The sequence below is a fragment of the Erinaceus europaeus genome, chromosome 17 (genome assembly GCF_950295315.1).
Source record: "Erinaceus europaeus chromosome 17, mEriEur2.1, whole genome shotgun sequence".
Classification (NCBI taxonomy): domain Eukaryota; kingdom Metazoa; phylum Chordata; class Mammalia; order Eulipotyphla; family Erinaceidae; genus Erinaceus; species Erinaceus europaeus.
Window position 1 is genome coordinate 13287285 of NC_080178.1, and position 19155 is coordinate 13306439.

The 19155-nt window shown below is 36.7% G+C and overlaps 1 protein-coding gene and 1 pseudogene across 1 annotated transcript; both read right to left on the reverse strand.

Annotated features, from left to right (window-relative positions):
* Window positions 1-429: 429 nt before the first annotated feature.
* LOC103109981 (olfactory receptor 4A15-like) lies at window positions 430-1186 on the reverse strand (annotated as a pseudogene).
* An 8194-nt stretch (window positions 1187-9380) lies between these two features.
* Window positions 9381-10325, reverse strand: LOC103109982 (olfactory receptor 4A16-like). Its single transcript, XM_007519123.2, has one exon. It carries the CDS (start codon window positions 10320-10322, stop codon window positions 9381-9383), a length of 942 nt encoding a protein of 313 aa, XP_007519185.2. The 5' UTR covers window positions 10323-10325.
* Window positions 10326-19155: the final 8830 nt, after the last annotated feature.

Sequence of the window (19155 nt, forward strand, 5' to 3'; positions counted from 1 at the left end):
TTGGAGTTGATTTTTGTTTCTGGTGAGATAAGGCGGTTCAATTTCATTCTTCTGCATGTTTTAACCCAGTTTTCCCAGCACCATTTATTGAAGAGAGCCTCCTTCCTCCCTTTAATACTTTAGGCCCCCTTATCAAAGATTAGATGTCCATAGGTGTGGAGGTTTAATTCTGGGCTTTCAATTCTGCTCCACTGGTCTGTGTGCCTATTTTTGTTCCAGTACCAGGCTGTTTTGATGATGATGGCCTTATAATATAATTTGAGGTCTGGGAGTGTGATATCTGCATTTTTGTTTCTTTTACTCAAGATTGTTTTGACAATTCTGGGTGTTTTCTGGTTCCAGATAAATAATTGCAGTTTATGTTCTATTCTCTTAAAGAAGCTTGGTGGAACTTTGATGGGTATTACATTAAATTTGTATATAGCTCTTTGGAGAATATTCATTTTGATGAATAATAGACATATGTGACCCACAAGTGGATAAGGCTTTACACCTCCCTTCTTGTCTTTGATTCTTCAGTGAGTAGAGAATGACCCCATAATAGATGAGTAAGAGCATAAAAATAACAGCACAAACTGTCCATCATTGGCATTCACAGTGAGGTTAAGAATGTAGGTGTTAGTGCAGGCAAGTTTAAGTAAAGGGTACATGACACAGGCAAAGTGATCAATGATATTTTGGCCACAGAAGGGAAGTTTGTAAACAGAGAGAGAAGTTTGACCACAGAATGTAAAGACCCTGCAACCCAGGCTAAGAACAGCAGCAGGACACATACCCGCTGGTTCATGATGGTCAGATAATGCAGACATTTACAGGTGGCAATGTAGCGGTCATAAGCCATGACCACCAGAAGTAAAACTTCAGCACTACCAACCAAGTGTCCTAGAAAAAGTTGGGTTATGCAAGCTTGGAAGGAAATGGTTTTCTTCTTATACAGTAAGTCTATAACAGTATTTGGGGTGACTTTATTAGAATAAAAAGCATGCATAAATGACAAATTACCAAGAAAGAAATACATCGGGGCATCCAGGCTGGGGCTGACCACCACAGTCACCACAATGAGCAAGTTTCCCACCATTGTCACAATGTAAATGAGCAGGAACACAACAAACAGGACTCTCTGGCCCTGAATGCTCTGAGTGAGCCCCAAGAGGACAAACTCAGTCACATTGTTCCTTTGTTCCATGGACTCATCTGTCTATCTCATCTAAGAATTCAGGACAAAATAATGTGTAAATACCATGATTACTAATAAATTCATACAAATTGAGATAATTTGTTTAGTTACTCAACAAATAGAAATTATAGATTTTTGTTCACCTACCACATACAAAGATAACAGGATAAAGGTTCAGCATATGTAAATCAATTTAGAAGAATCTGTGCAGGAGCTAATACTATTAAATAAATGCATTACCAGAGTTGACTTTCATCTGGGAGCTAATGCAACTGTATATGGAGCTATCATCCTAGGAAAAAATTAAATAAATTCAATTATCAATGAAAAACTAAGCAACATTTATTTTCCCATAAATAACAGAGACAAGGCTTCACTTTCTATGGATGAAAGAACCTTCTTATAGCTTCACTGAAATTCCAAACAGATCAAATTTGATAACAGCAAGTATGAATTTAGAAAAATGAACCATACTGTCAATAAGCAAAAAAGCTTAGAGGAAGGATTTACATTTTTGAGGACATTCCCATAGATAATATCCAAAAAACATAAAAGCACTCTAAGGACTTTCCATTTAAAAATTATCAAAAGAGCAGTTTAATGAGGTAATGAATAAACAAAGCAACTACCTTTAAAGAATTCATCTAGATATTCTTTTTTTTTTTCAATTCAGTTTCTACATTTAATTAATAATTAAAACCATTAACATTTAGGATAATAATTAACATGAAAGAATTTCTTTTCATTTTATCATTTTACTTTTGTCTGTGAATTTTTGCATTTTGTCTTTTTTTTTCTTTCTTCTCTTGTGTTTTGAATTTTTTTTTTTTCCATATCCCACCCCCTCCCCCGATAGCTTTCCCACTCTCTATCCCTCTGGGAGCATGGACCCAGGGTCATTGTGGGTTGCAGAAGGTAGAAGGTCTGGCTTCTGTAATTGCTTCCCCGCTGAACATGGGCGTTGACTGGTCGGTCCATACTCCCAGCCTGTCTCTCTCTCTCCCTAGTAGGGTGGGTCTCTGGGGAAGCTGAGCTCCAGGACACATTGGTGGGGTCTTCAATCCAGGGAAGTCTGGATATTCAATAAGCATATAATTTGAGGCTGAAATTTACCTCTGAACTGAAATGTAAAGGAACTGGAATTACTGATTTTTAGTAAAGCATTACATCCCCTGATACCGCATCTCAGAAATTTAACAGATTAACAAATAATTCTCAAAGAAAGTATCATTTTCCTATAGCTTCACTAGAGTTTAGTTTTCTTTTTTTTAAAATATTTATTTATTTATTCCCTTTTGTTACCCTAATTGTTTTTTTATTATTGTAGTTATTGATGTCATGGTTGTTGGATAGGACAGAGAGAACTGGAGAGAGGAGGGGAAGACAGAAAGGGGGAGAGAAAGACAGACACCTGCAGACCTGCTTCACCGCCTGTGAAGCGATTCCCCTGCAGGTGGGGAGCCGGGGGCTCGAACCAGGATCCTTACGCTGGTCCTTGCACTTTGCGCGACCTGCGCTTAACCCGCTGTGCTACCACCCGACTCCCTAGAGTTTAGTTTTCAAAAATACTAATGCTAAAGAAATCAAATTCTAAAACTTTATAATATAAAATTACCCATAGGAGTACTAGGAAATTGAGTCAGTCCTGCTTTATTTTAGTAGTCATAAAGTCTAGCAGGTCTAATTATCAGAATTTCGTAGGAGAACTTTTTTAAAAAGTATGAGTTCTCACCAATGTTCTCTTGAAAAATCTGAATCCTAAATTCTGAATTACATCTTCAGATGCATTTTAAGGGTTATATGAATACTGAGACAGCCATTCACTGTAACACCTGAACTGTGGTATCTTCTTCCTTACCCTTCATGCTCTGATGCCATCTTTCTGAACATAAGGAACACGACAACACATCTACCACTACTGGACTGTCAAGTGTCTTCTGATAGCCAATTCTTTCCATATTTGAAGGAAGTTCAGTTTGTTTCAGTCTCTGAGGGAACATAAATGTTAGGTTTTAAATTGTTAGGAGTTTCAAAATAAGTGTAGTGTTTCTATGAGTTAAAGAAGGTTGGACAAAGAGAATCATAATCTTCTTTGTTGCTAGAATCTGAATAAAAGAAGCTGTTGAGTTGATGTTTGTAGGTCAGAGAAAATAACATAGATTTGTGAAACTGTTCAATAAACATTTTGTAACTTCTGTTTTATACCAATAATGTTGAAATAAAGAAACAGCTTTTACATCTTTGTGGTTTTCAAACATAATGACCTCTTCTCTTAAGATATACTTGAACTTTAAGTTGTCTGAAGGGTGGAGAATAATATATATTGTATATGCACCACTATATTTTGAGTTAATTTCAATCATTACAAAAGCCTGGGCAAACACTAGAAGAAGAAGATTACAAAAGCCAGAAATATAAATCTTAATATCAACTGTCTCTAAGGTAAAAACAGAATGATCTGTAAACACTTCTATGTTTGAACTTCAGCACAAATTCTGTAGCAATTCACTTGGCATATCTCCATGCATGGTTCTTCTTTAATTGTATTCACTGGGGGATAATCATAATTCTGAAAGACTACATCTCCAGAGATGCCACAGGGTTATCATCATGCTTAATATGACTTATAAAGGTATGTAAGTCCTTTGGGATGTTATCACAAAAGAAAAACCTGAACTCAAATCACCAAAAGAAAAAAATCCAGTGCTTATAAATAAAATATCTAAAAAAACTTTTGCTCAAATAGTGATGTATAAAAAAAGGAAAATATTTTTAAACCATTTCAAGGTTGATGACATCTGTACTAATTTCCAGATAAAGATGATGCTTACTTTCAGAAAAATTCCTGTGAAACTTGATTTTAATGTATATAAAGTTTAATTCTTCCAAAAAGTAGGATCCCTGAGATTGGCAAATAGTTTCAGACAAGCAGGTTGAAGTATCTTATTAAGAGAAAACCTTTGTGGATCAATTTAATTTATCTGAACAATCTCATGAGCATTCATCAGAATAAAGAATACATTAGGCTATAAAAAATATAGAGACAGAAGCAGAGATAAGTAGAGGGAAAAGAAGAAGAGATGGAGAAGGAGAAGGAGAAGACTGAGAGAAAGAAAGAAGTCATAACACCAAAGTTTCCTTCAGTGTGGAGTAGGGGGCACACTGAAACCTGAGTCATATGTGTGGCAAAATAGTACACTATCCACGTGAACATAAAACAAATCAGGATGCCGGCCAGGCTTCCCTGGACTGAAGACCCCACCAATGTGGCCTGGAGCTCAGCTTCCCCAGAGACACACCCCACTAGGGAAAGAGAGAGGCAGACTGGGAGTATGGACCGACCAGACCAGTCAATGCCCATGTTCAGCGGGGAAGCAATTACAGAAGCCAGACCTTCCACCTTCTGCAATCCACAATGACCCTGGGTCCATGCTCCCAGAGGGCTAGAGAATGGGAAAGCTATCAGGGGAGGGGGTGGGTTATGGAGACTGGGTGGTGGGAATTGTGTGGAGTTGTACCCTTCCTACCCTATGGTTTTGTTAATTTATCCTTTCTTAAATTAAAAAAAAAAAAGAATAAAGGTTAAAAAAAAAAGTTATTATATTTCAATGGACTTAAATCACAAAAAATACCCCAAAGTAATGAAATTCAACTAGAAATTACCAAACATATAAGTGTTATTGTTTGTGAAATAAGCAACACAAACTTAATCACCCATATATTAAGCAGAATACCAACAAAACATTAAATTTTCAATATATTTATATATCACCCATATATGTGTGTGTATGTCTATATATATATATATATATATGTATATGTGTATATATATTTACATCTATGTGTATATGTGAGTTGGTTGCAGCTGCAGGAGTTCTTACAATAAATGTATAGTTATAAATGCAAGTATTGGAAGAGAATAAATATTAAAATAAATGAACTTAGTTTCCATCTCAAGAAACTGGGAAGGGAAAATTAACACAAACTTAGGAAACACAATAAAATGGAAAGAGTAAATGGAGCACAGGGACAGTCTCACTGCCCTATCCATCCACTAAACACTAACAACAGGCCAAGGGATAATCAAGTCCATACTACCATTAAGTTGATCTGCTATTCTTAATGGTCTCTATGAAATTCAAATAGCATGGTTTAGCTGAAGTGAAACCAGCATTCTATACACAATAACATTCTAGCACAGTAATCATGAGAGCACAGCTTATAGAAGGAACATACTACATTTAGTTTAGAAGACCAGAGGAAGTTCTAAAGTGTATTTAGAACTCTGAGAAATTGCCATAATAAGACCAAACCTTCAAAATCAAGAGATTTGAAATAGTTTTCTAATACATAGTGCAAACTCAGAGAATTAGAAAGAATGAGGAGTCAGATACCCTTATTCCAAATGAAAGAGCAAGATCAAACTCATGGAAATACCTTAAAAGCAAGGGAGTCAAGCAAAAAAGTAACCAGATAAACAAATGAAGTTCACCACCTGTTGCTAAAGTAGAAGATAAACAGGTAAGTTTTAAGTTGTTGGTCCATATTTTAAACAAAAGCCAGAGATAGTTTTAAAGATGGCAAATGGCAAATAGAAATTTTAGCCCAAGGGACTTGAAGCCTCAAGGTAATATATCATTACAAAAGAACAACTGTCCATAAATTGAACTCAAAAGCAAAGTCTTTTTTTAGATGAAAATGTAATGGAATCTCCACTCAAATGCCCCCTTGTCACAATTTTGGTCATAGGTAGCAGTCTTATATCTGAACTCTTATTTTCATTTCATTGTTCTATATATCTGTTTAACTCCAGTGCCCTGAAGTTTTAAATATTATAACCTTGCAATATACTTAGATGTCAGGGAAAAAGAAGCCTCAATTTTTTTCCTAAAGGACACAATATAATATTTTCTTAATGCTGAATATATGTCCTATAACTTTTTTCCTGTTAACTTTTGCAGTTTAGGGTATGTTTCTGCTTTCTACCTAGATCCTAATATCCAGCCCTGACTAATGTTAACCATTGGTTAGGGTCCACTAATGAAAGGAAACAACTTGAATTCAATGTTTGAAGAGAAAATATATCAAAGCATTAATTTTTCTTTAAGCTTCAAGGGACTTTGTCTCTCTTTAACTAATACATGACTTCAGTCAGGTGGCCTTTCTGTTTTTCCCTTCATACCTAAGGAAGTGGTAAATTCCCACTGTTTTTCAATACTAAGTATTTTGCCCTGCTTTTCAAGTATTTAACCTTGCATTATACTTGCAAATAGTTTTCAGTAATTTTTCTTTTTTTTTCTTTTTTTTTTTTTAGAGGAAGGGAGGGAAGGAGAGGGTAGGTGAGAACCAGAGCAGGACTCTTGCACACACACCATTGGGGATCAAACTCAGGACCTCACACCTGCTGTCCTGCTCTACACCATTACACCATGACGCCTAACCCTCCACCCCCAGGCTCCACTGAGTGAGCTTCCCAGGTCTCATGCTTGAGAATCGAACAATTTATGCACAGTGACCCATCCATGGCTGCTTTCATATTTTTAAGGTTTTTATCTTCATTTATTTTATTTGATAAGAGATGTATTGAGAGGGGAGGGGAAAACAGAGAGGGAGGGAGGAAGAGAGAAAGTGAGTTGATATTCACCACTTGCGAAGCTTCCCCTTGCAGGTGGGGGAATTCAGTAACTCCTTTGAAGATTGAAATGATCAGCACAGGGAAAAACTCAGACAGGTAAGCATCCTCTAGCACCACAGATCATTTGTCAAAGGTCAGTGACTACTTGGGATCTTGTGGGCATACTTGACTTCTGATGAACAAGTGAAGCAGACATCTGCAGAAGATAACCTCTGGGTATAGTAAAGAAGGTACAGTCATCTGTGAAGGACAGCCTGTGGGCACCTTAAATGATGAGGGCTCAGCAGGCCCCATGATCATCCAGTTTGACTACAAAAGCTATTTTAGGGAGGGGGTGGAGTCTAGATGACATCAGTCAGATACCTAGAACTAATGAAATGTTAGAACTATTCCCTTCAGTTTAGTCACTTGTATGTCTTGACAAACTAAATCTTACTAGTCAAGCAAAGACCTATGCCACCGGCTGGCTCAGAGCGTGAACCAGAAGATAATAAATTCTACTTCAGGTCTGCCATCTTAGGTATCTGCACCTAGGATTCATGACTTTCTTGGTGGTCCAGGTTACTTCTGCAAGCATTTCCCCTCTTGACTTGGAGAACTAAACTTGCTTTTTTGTGTGCCATTCCTGTAAGCTGATTCTTTTTGCACCAAGATCTGTGATCTCTCACTGACAAAGTGTCAGAACACTGATATACAGAAGGGGAAAATCACATTAATGAACCTATTTTTTAATGTGGGAAATATTATAAGCACCCCCCAGTGAGTCTATACATCAAAGTTATGTCTATTCATGATTATAATATTTTGCTTCAATTAATGTAATCTAAATTAAGACATATACAGTTATATGTAAATAGCATTAAATGACATAAATCATTGCAAAAACTATCCAGAAGACATAAAATACCCAGAAGAAAATATAGGTGATATACTCTTTACTATTAGTATTAAAGATATCTTTGGGTACTTGACTGCAATAGAAAAAAAACAAACAAGTAAAAATAAACAAAGGGGTAGATATCAAGCTAAAAAGCTTCCATACAGAAGCCATCATGGGGAAAAGGGATGAGGGAAATCCAAGATGGCAGATTAGGGAGAACTGAGTTTAGATTCCTCCAGTGAGCATAGCAAATCTATAGCAAATTCTGACCAAGGCATGAACCACCTTGAAGAAGAGAACTTTCACACTGAAGAATAAAAACAAAACTGCAAACACAGCAAAGAAGAAAGTCACTACTGACCTAAAATCCACACTATAAAAACACTAGCAATTTTTCAGGTGGGCATGGTGCAGCAACGCATGTAAACAGTTCTTATAAAAGAATGCTGGTAAAAATGGGAATAATTAAGAAACACTTTTGGAGTTTCTTTCTTTCATATTATAGCATAAATATATATCTTTCAATTTATTTCAGTGTTCTGAATATTGAAACTACATGTATAAAGTGATAATGGCAAAATGCCCAACTGGTAGCAATATGAGTGCATGTAAACTGCTTGAAAAGTGAGATATGTCTCATAATGCAAATATATATATATATATTTCTGAAATTAGTATTGCTATGAATAGGACAACAAAGCCACTAGAAAAATGCAGTTATTTTGTGAAACTATTCCAATTTTTAGAGAATTAGAGATCTAGTTTGGCTCAGAGGGTATTATTTTCACAAGATTTATTGTCAATATACTCAATGTAATTCCAGTATAAATATTCAAAGGCATTTTTTAATGACATCTTGAGTGACATATATTTGAAGAATATGAAATCTCCTGTATAGAAAGGAACCCACTGCTAGGACAAAATGACATGATCATAATAGACATTTGAACTTGAACTTGAATTAGACATAAGTGAATATTTCATACGAGAAAGGATAAGGTACTTGATAAATGATGTTTGTAATGTAGATAATCCACATTAGGAAAAAAGATTATACAGACACATACACACACATGTAGTTTCATGACACTGAAAAATATTATAGAGGAGATATTGTCAATTTAGTTAAAATACTTATTAATTTATCCAAAAGTAATTTTGAGAGTGATAATGTTTTCTACTATTGGAATAGAAAGCATTTTTTCTTTAATTGAGAAAATATTACTTTACAAGACTTATTGCCTTGGTTTTATATCTCCCCAAAGTATGAATCAGTACACTTAAGCTCTTTTCAAAATGCCGTTTTGTATAAAATGATAAAATAAATTTACTGAGTGCAACTTAGGCTTATTTTATTTGCAATGAGGAAATATTTGTGACTTTTAGTGAACTTCCAGCCTTTCCCTATTAGATATTCTAATGAGGGGTATAGGAATATAGCATAATGGTTATGCATAAAAATTTTCATGATTGAGGTTCTAAAGTCTCAGGTTCAGTCCAGTCCACCATAAAATGTTCTATTAAAATAAGTAAATGAATAAGTAGCCTCAAATTAAAAGTTATTCTAATTGTTTAACATGCAAAAAGAAAAAAAATAAAGCACCTCCAGAGAATCTACTGACAGACAAGCAATCATCCTTTGTAAGAAAATATTGTTCTTTGAAACTTTGGAACAGATAAAAAAAAGTTCAGTGTAAGTGACATATTCCAACTGTAGTTAACTTTTTACACCAGAGTTTTCCCATAGCATTTTTCATCTCTGAATTCCTCAAGGTATATATTAAAGGATTCAACATGGGTGTGATAACAGTAAAGACCACTGTTATGGATTTATCAATAGGGAAATTGGAAACTGGTCTAACATACATAAAAATACAAGGAACAAAAAAGAGAACCACTACCGTGATGTGGGAAATGCAGGTAGACAAGGCTTTGCGCCTCCCTTCCTGACTGTGATTTTTGAGGGAATTTAGGATGACCCCATAGGAGATGAGGAGGAGGATAAACATGACCATACAGATGACACCACCATTTGCAACCACAGTAATGCCTACAAAGTAGGTATCTGTACAGGCAAGTTCCAGTAAGGGATACATGTCACAGATGAAGTGGTCAATGACATTGGGGCCACAGAATGGGAGGTTGTACACAAAGAGAAGTTGAACCAAAGAGTGCAGAAATCCTCCAACCCAGGCCACAATCAAGAGCTGGATGCAAATCTTTCGATTCATGATGGTCAGATAGTGGAGTGGCTTACAGATGGCCACATAGCGGTCATAGGCCATCATCACTAGGAGGAAGACCTCAGCACCCCCAAAAAAATGTGCTATAAAGAGCTGGCCCATGCAAGCTGAGAAGGAGATTGTTTTCCTATCACGGAGCAAGTCAGTGATCAATTTGGGCGAAAAGGCAGTAGTATAAACAGCATCCATGAGTGAGAGGTAGGCAAGGAAGAAGTACATGGGGGAGCCCAGGGCAGGGCTGGCAAACACAGTCACCACAATGAGCAGGTTGCCCACCATCGTCACCACATAGATGAATAAAAATAAGACAAATACTACTTTTTCCCATTCAGGATCCAGAGTGAGGCCCAGGAGGATAAATTCCGTCACATTGTTCCTATGTCCCATTTACTCTTGTAGGTCTGTGTCAAGAATGAGAATTCAGGAGAACAGGACCTGAAATGACACTGTGAATAGCCCGGTGAATCATTCACTATGTAAAAAGAACTTCTTTCCATTTCTAAATCAGTCCACATACAATATGTTCAGCAAATATGTATTGAATTCTTCTACTTAGGAGCTATCTCACCTTCCCTTGACAATTTTGTTTCTCCTCTATTGCTCACAATCTATAAAATTTTATAAGCCTTATTCAATCTTCTATCGAGAAGAACAATTGGGATAACATGGTGGTGCGCCTGGTTAAGCGCACACACTACAGTGCATAAGGACCTGGGTTCAAGTCCCTGTTCCACACCTACAGAGGGAGAGGGAAAGCTTCACAAGGGGTGAAGTAGAGCTGCAGGTGTCTCTGTGTTTCTCTAGCTCTCTATACTCCCTCCGCTCTTACCTTTCCCTCTGTCTCTACTCAATAGTAAATACATTTAAAAGACAATTTTTAAAAAGAGAACAAATTGAAACCTATACATGCTATGTATGTTCTTGGTACAGAAATGACTAATTATGGTCAAAAGGAGTTCTTGCTCTCTATAAATTCACTCTGTACTGATAGTGGTAGACATTAAATAAATCAACACAGGTTCAGTCTCTGTATTGGCTGTATTTTTGCCAAATAATGTTAAGGTATGATATACATAGCACCAAAAAGGTCTCCTTCTCAATAACGGTATTAATGTAGTTCACAAAAATAATAACTTCATACCCCAAGAGATGTTCAGACTTGAAAAAAGCATTGTTTCAAAAGACTGAACATTGCAGTGTATCAAATAGCTACAAACTATGTGTCTACTTTTCCTTTCAGCAACCACTTGCTGTGACTTTCCTTCTTTTTAACAAAAGCACTGCTCATTTATGGCATATGCTGGGCCAGGAATTGAACTTGGAACTTCAGGTACACAAATCTGCTGGTGCCAGGAACTTAACTTGGAACTTCAGGAACACAAATCTTATGCTTTAACTATGACCTATCTCTCCAGTCTGATATGACACACTTAATGCCATAGTTTTAGGATTTGTTACTATCTCCTGACTTGCCTACCCCACAACTCTTAACACACTAGCCAGACATTCAGAATATATTTCTATCTCTTTCTTTTTTTTTCTTCATTGCAATCAATGTTATCACTGGGCTTGAAGCATTTTAATGTATCCACTCCTCCCAGCATCCATTTTTTTCCCTTTTTTAATTTTATAGTACAAAGAGAAATGAGAGAGGAAGGAGAGACAGAAGAGGAAAGAGAAGAAGAGATGCCTGCAGAACTGCTCTTAAAACTTCCCACCTGCAGGTGTGGACTGGGGGCTTGAACCTCGGTACTTGTGCATGGTAGCATTTAAGCTTTAACAATATGCCCACTGCCAAGGCCCCCTCAAAGAAATATTTTTAACTGAACTGAGTTTACTCATAAAAATCATAATTAGAGTAGAAACTGGTATCATTGGATCTAGTGTATGGATCAAAGTACTAAGAAAAATACAAACACTGAAAAAGAGAAGTGGAGAATAATATGTAATTTAGGCTCTACTTATAATGTTTCTTAAGTAAAGTAAGAGATCATAAATAGAACTTCAGTATCTAAATTCTAAAAACACCTTACTCTACAGAAAACTTCAAACTCAGAGGAAGAAGACAGGATATCAATAGCATCTAGTTCTTAGTTTTATTTTATGAATAGTGGCTGAGATTCTGCCCGGTACCTAGCAAAAAGTCAATACATCATACATATTATTGATATTCCTGAATGCTTCACTGTGAGTGCTGCATGAGGAGAAATCATTCTGACCATTTTCAATTTGATAATACAGATAAAGTCAAGCAAAATGGATGGGACTGGGGGTGACTATGCTTAGTGATGTAAATCAGGAGGTGAAAGATAACTACCAGAAGGTTTTGCTCATATCTGGAAAATAGAGAACTGAAATATATGAACTTTTAAAAAGTCATTCTTTCTCTAAGACTTGTGAGAACTATGATAGTTGTCAGAGGTAGGACACAGAAATTTTATGGTAGATGGAACTATAGTCCTATAATCTTATAAACTTATAAACTTATAATCTTATAAACTCATAAACAATTATTAAATCACTAATAAAGATGATATAACAACAACTCATAACCCATTTAGGGGCATTGGATAAGATTATGTGTCTCGTTCATTGGTGGTGCTTAAGACACAAACAGTGGGTGAAATTTAGATAATTTATTTAGACTAGCTATGGTCTAAGGAAACATATCTAAGGATTCTAAATCAAGGAAGTTTTGAGAAGATTGATAGGATGTTGGTGTTTCAATCCACTATGGTGGAGGAAAATATAAGATGGTGGTAGGAAGATATGCAGACAAGGATCCCGGTTCAAGCTCCTGGCTCCCCATATGCAGATGGATCACTTCACAAGCAGTGAAGCAGGTCTGCAGGTGTCTGTCTTTCTCTCCCCCTCTCTGTCTTCCTCTCTGCTCTCAATTTCTCTCTGTCCTATCCAACAACAACAGCAGCAACAATAACAGCAACAACAACAATGGAAAAAAGATGGCCACCAGGACACTGAGCCCCAGCGAAAACCTGGAAGCAAGAAAAAAAAAGATATGCATACATCTATCAGAGGTTAAGAAACCAAACACAGGTAACAATAACTATCTTGTAAATAATTATTCTCCCAATAAAGAGATAAAAAGATGAATATCTTAACAACTATTATTTATTTTACTATAAATAGTAATATATACCTATGATGAAATGTATACATTACACATAGAATAAATACAAAAAAATAATAAGTAAATATCCTCAAGTAATAAAAAAAAGTATTGTGCTAATAAAGTTATAAGGGTATTCTTAAAAAAAAACAAAAAAACGTCTGTAGTCAAGGTCTGAGTGCATGATAGTGGAAAATAATTTCAGTTGGGTGGGGGTGAGACCATGTTAAGATGAGAAGTTGTATCCATGTGTCAAAAGCTTTACTGTAATCCATCAACCCCGCTCCTGAACTAAATGAAAGAAAGAAAGACAGAGAGAGAGATGGAAGGAGGGAAGGAAGGAAGGAAGGAAGGAAGGAAGGAAGGAAGGGAGGGAGGGAGGGAGGGAGGAAGGAAGGAAGGAAAGTAGTCCAGGAGGTGGCGCAGAGGATAAAGAAAGCACTGGACTCTCAAGCATGAGGCCCTGAGTTCAATCCCAGGCAGCATATGTTCCAGAGTGACGTCTGGTTCTTTTTCTCTGTGCTCCTATCTTTTTAATGGATAAATAAATAAAATCTTACAATACTCCAGCCTATAGGTTGATGATTAGTCAACAACTTCTTTGGCTTTATAAGTTAACTCTCATTTCAGCCACCAGGTTCCAGATGCTAACATGATGCCAACCAGACTTCCCTGGACAGACAACCCCGCCTTCTTCTTCTTCTAGCGTTTGCCCTTCTTCCGTAGCCAGTCAACAGCATCAGGTTGAGCCTGATGTAAAGTTTCGAGACCTCCTTTGAATCTGGAGAGGTGGCAGTCGTTGACTATGTGGGTCATAGTCTGTCTGTAGCCGCAGGGGCAGTGTCCCCCGCCAATGTGTCCTGGAGCTCTGATTCCCCAGAATCCTGCCCCACTAGGGAAAAAGAGAGACAGGCTGGGAGTATGGATTGACCTGTCAATGCTCATGTTCAGTGTGGAAGCAACTACAGAAGCCAGACCTTCCATCTTCTGAATCCCACAATGACCTCGGGTCCATACTCCCAGAGGGATAAAGAATAGGAAAGCTATCAAGGGAAGGGATGGGATATGGTGTTCTGGTGGTGGGAACTGTGTGGAGTTGTACCCCTCTTATTCTATGGTTTTGTCAGTGTTTCCTTTTTATAAATAAATAATAAAAAAGGAAGGAAGGAAGGAAAGAAGGGAGGAAGGAAGGGAGGAAGGAAGGAAAGAAGGAAGGAAGGAAGTAGGAGAGGGAAGGAATACTTGTGGACAGTTTTCTCTCCAAGTTCAATCCCTGAACAATAAATATCTATGAAGTTACAATATGAAACCAAATACATGTTGTATATTGTGGCTAATTTCTGTGTTTCCTAATGTGATTTTATCAATTAAGGTCTACTATGTTAAAATATATGGCACTTAAATATTATTTATATTCAAAAATAACATTTAGTTTCTGAGAAACTCCTATAAATCGTATTAAGTACTCACCTCTTGGATTTTTTCTTGGTCTTTTAGGTGAACACTTCTTTCACTAAGTTAGTGCAGACACGAATGTGATAATAGAACATAAAACGGTGTGAGGCTAATTGATGTATGCAGAAATAGCTTCAAGTGGCTACACTTTTCATATTTCAATCCATATGGATGTCTCAAATATAAAGACCCATAAAGATAACATATATATTTTGCAAAAATAGCTGAACATCATTACCTGTTAGAGGAACTTACTCATCAAAAATCAAATATACTATTCCACATTTCACATGGCTGTGTGATCACTGCCCTCACTAGTGTAGATTAGCCTTACAAGTTCATTCTGAGCCAATACAAAAATAAAATTTGACAACATTAATTAGTTATATGAATTATCCTTTCTCAACCACTTAAAGGTGAGGCAATAAAAATTTGTTTCCACTGGAGATTTAAGATAACATTTGATCTCTGGCATTCAGCTACCTGTATAACTAAACAAATAAATGTTGTGATTTAACTACCTGCATGGTAATGACTGAGTGTTCTCACAGAGACCACAACCCTTTATCTTTTCAGACATTGCAATGATTCTTCTTTATTAAGCTTTTTTTTCCCTAATTAAAACCATGTCTTTATCTCTGTCCAAGTTTACCCCAGGTGACTGGGAACTGCTAATATTTCCACAAACAGCTAAAAATAGTTGTTAATGGAATGTAACAAGAAAATATTTAGGGACTAGACAGATTTCACCCTGTGGAAGAACAGCTGTTCTCAGGATTTAGAAGGTCATTCTATCATAAAAAATAATTCTTTAATTTATATGTGCAGACAAAGCTTCTGCTACATTACATTACTGCTTTACCAAGAGTGACAATATAAAGTCATTATAGTTTATTCAAATAATTGAAAACAAATTCAAGTGATGCAATATTTGTGGACAGTTTTCTCCCCAAGTTCAATTCCCTAGAGAAAAAATTAAATTGCTGTTGAAAGAACAGATATAGTTTGTAAACGAAAAAAAAATGATCAGGAGAATAATAACTTGGGAATTTCATGGTGGAATGTTTCTAGGTAAAGCAAATAATTTACAAATTAAGTGAAGGCAGAACAAAATCTCAAGTATTTTCTCCATTCATATCCATAATGAGAGTTTTTCCCTTTTATTGTAAGATTTCTCTGCTCAAGATGCCAGAGACTCAGACATAGAGGACTTTGGGAGTTAGCGAGATGAGGATATAACACATGGTTATGCAAAAAAACATCATACCTGAGGTCCCAAGTTCATTCACCAGCATCACCATAAGCCAGATCTGAGTAGCATTCTTGTGAAAAATAATAAATAAATAAATAAATAAATAAATAAATAAATAAATAAGAAGAAAGGGGGAGATATAGCACAGGCAAGAGAGTGAGATACAGTACCTGCATGCTCCTAAGAGAGTGTGAAAGAGAAAGAATGAACTTTGGGTGATAGATAGAGTATGTTATCCAACCCCCCCTTCAGAGGATGAAACATTCTCTACTATTGTTGATCCACAAATGAGGACAAGGTCCTATGGGAGCCCCCAAAGGGGTCCATTATGTTGTTCCTGATGGAGATGACCAGTGATAATGGAGAGAGGGATCTATTCAAGGTCTAGACTCATCGTGTTTGACTGGGAATCCCAGGACTCCCTGACTAGGACCCCAGCTGATGGGGTGGCCTGATGGTGACTAAAGAGTCATCATTAAATTATGCCAGTCTCTTGCCCTTATTCAGCTTTAATAGTACATACTTTGAAAAGGTTAGCTTTAGAGTGACTGAGGGAAGTATAATAGGAAGTAGAGGAGGAGGGTATCTAGGTCTAAGTAGAAACTATATTAGATACTTTAAGGTATCTTTTTAGATCTTTCGGGTTAGAACAGTTCTTGAGGTTGATGCTTAAATTCTCGAAAAGCAAAAGTAATCATAACGATGTAGGTTCAGGATGAAATTCCTTATCGTGAGTCCAAGATGGACTGAATTACTTGTTAAATATTAACTAATGAACTGCTACTTCAGGAAAGGAAAGGGTTTCTAACTTAATTCAATAATGTCACTTGAAGAGGTCAGGCAGTGACACACCCAACAGAGTGTTTGCATTATTACCATGCACAAGGACCTGGGTTCAAGCCCCACTTCCCCACCCCTTCACTACCTGCAGGGGAACTGTTCACATGTGGTGGAGCAAATCTACCAGTGTTTCTCTTTCTCTCTTCCATTCTATCTCCCCCTCCCCTTTCAATTTCTCTCTACCCTATCAAATAAAATAGAAAGAAAAAAAAAAGAAAGAAAAGAAAAAAAGGTCGACCAGAGTAATCGATTTACAGATCCAGAATCAAACATCAGGGATGATCCTAGGGGCAATAAAAATAAGTAAATAAATTAAATGAAGTCGTTTAAATTTTGATAAGAATTGCACTGAGTCTATATAATGCTTTAGAAGACAAGATAATTTTAATTATACATATATATTTATTTATTTTGATAGGACAGAGAGAAGTTAAGAGGAAGATGGGATATAGAGAAGGAGAGAGAAAGAGAAATACCTGTAGCACAGTCTCACCACTTGTGAAGCTTCCCTCCTGCAGGTGGAGACTGGGAGCTTGAACATGGTGACATACACTCTCAACTGAGTGTACCACTTGCCTGACCCCAGCAAGATCATGTTATCAATGTATTTAATTCCAATATATGACCATTGAGTATCCATTTTCTTGAATCACTGTATTTCTTTCAATAGTGAATCAGTTTTTAATGTGCATATCCTTTAGCAGAATTATTAAGTGTATTACTAATTTGATTTGATCTTTGTCATCAGTGTTAGAGATGTGTTTGAAGACTAGACATCAGCAGTAGTGGAAACAAAAGCAAGAATAAGTAAATAGGACTATCTCAAACTAAAAAGGTTTTGCAACATAAAAGAAATTAGGGCAGGGGTAGATAGCATAATGGTTATGCAAAGAGACTCTTATTCCTGAGGCTCCAAAGCCCTAGGTTAAATCCATATATATATTTTTTTTTTTTTAAATTACCATGAGAATGAAAAGGCTGGCAATGCAGGGTGTGCTGACATATATTAGAAGGAGTTCACAAGGACCGGCATAAGGATACCGGTTCGAGCCCCCGGCTCCCCACCTGCAGGGAGTCACTTCACAGGCAGTGAAGCAGGTCTACAGGAGTCTGTCTTTCTCTCTCCCTCTCTGTCTTCCCCTCCTCTCTCCATTTCTCTCTGTCCTATCCAATAACAACAATATCAATAACAACAACAATAATAACTACAGCAATAAAAAGGGCAACCAAAGGGAATAAATAAATATTTAAAAATAAGTTATTAAATTTTACTTCTGAAACAACTGTTTCATGAAACAATGTATTTCCTATAGTTTTTAAAATAAAATAACATCAATGTGAAAAAATAAACCAAAATGAATGAGAGAAAAATATTTGATCCCCCTACATCAAAAAGGAGTTAGTATCCAGCATACACGAAGATCTTATAGAACATTGTCAACAACTAAAACCCAGATAATCTGAATAGACAGTTCTCCAAATAAAACAAACAGATAGTCAATTATCACATGGAAAGATGTTTTTTCATTTCCTACTGTTAGGAAAATGTGAATCAAAACAGTGACATATCATTTCACGCCTATAGAATGTTCCTTATTCAAGATAAAAACAGGAGTTGAAGATGTGAAAAGAAAATGAGTGTGGAAATAGCAAAATGATTATGCAAAGAAACCTCATGCCTGAGACTCCCAGACTCCAGAGTCAATCCACAGCAACCACCAGGAACCAAAGATGTGCAGTGTTCTGGCAGAGAGAGAGAGATTGAGAGAGAAAGAGAGAGAGAGAGATCACATTATCATTGATGGTAACATAGATAAGTGCAACTATATGGAAAGCAGTGTGGGTATAACTCAACAAAATTAAAAATTGAAATTTGGGGTATTTTGAAAAAATTGGGGAAGTTGGATGGCAGGCATACAATACAAGGTTCAAACCCAGTTCCCCACCTGCAGCAGATAAGCTTCACAAGATTAAGCAGGGCATTACACTTGCCTTTCTTTTTCCTTCTCTAGCTCTCTCTCCTTTCAATTTCTCCGTCCTATAAAGAAAATGAAAAATAAAAAAAGGAAAAAATAACCACCAGCTGCAGTGGATCCATTGTGCAAACACAGAGACCCAGTAATAGCCTTGATGGCAATTAAAAAAGATAATAATAATCTGAAAAGACCTATGTAGGAGACTTATGTACTTCTACACTGCTGGGTGAATGTAAATTGGTTCATCCCCCGTGGAAGACAGGCTGGATATACTTCTGAGAGTGCATCAGGAACCCAATACACAATTCTGGAGTAGGACCCAAATTGGTGGTAGGATTGGTGTGCAGTACCTACCATGAAAGGATGAGAAATTGTACCCATATGTCAATTGTCTTGTAAACCATCATTTGTTAAAAGATTAGTGTTTAGTGGATTAAACTGAAAAACACAGCGGGTCAGACGGTAGTGCAGCGAGTTAAACACAAGTAGTATGAAGCGCAAGGAGGGGTGCAAGGAGGCCGGTTTGAGCTGCTGATTCCCCACATGCAGGTGTGTAGCTTCACAAGA

What these genes read in the sequence shown, in the direction of transcription:
- LOC103109982 (XM_007519123.2), bottom strand. Translation starts at nt 10,322, where the DNA reads ATGGGACATAGGAACAATGTGACGGAATTTATCCTCCTGGGCCTCACT.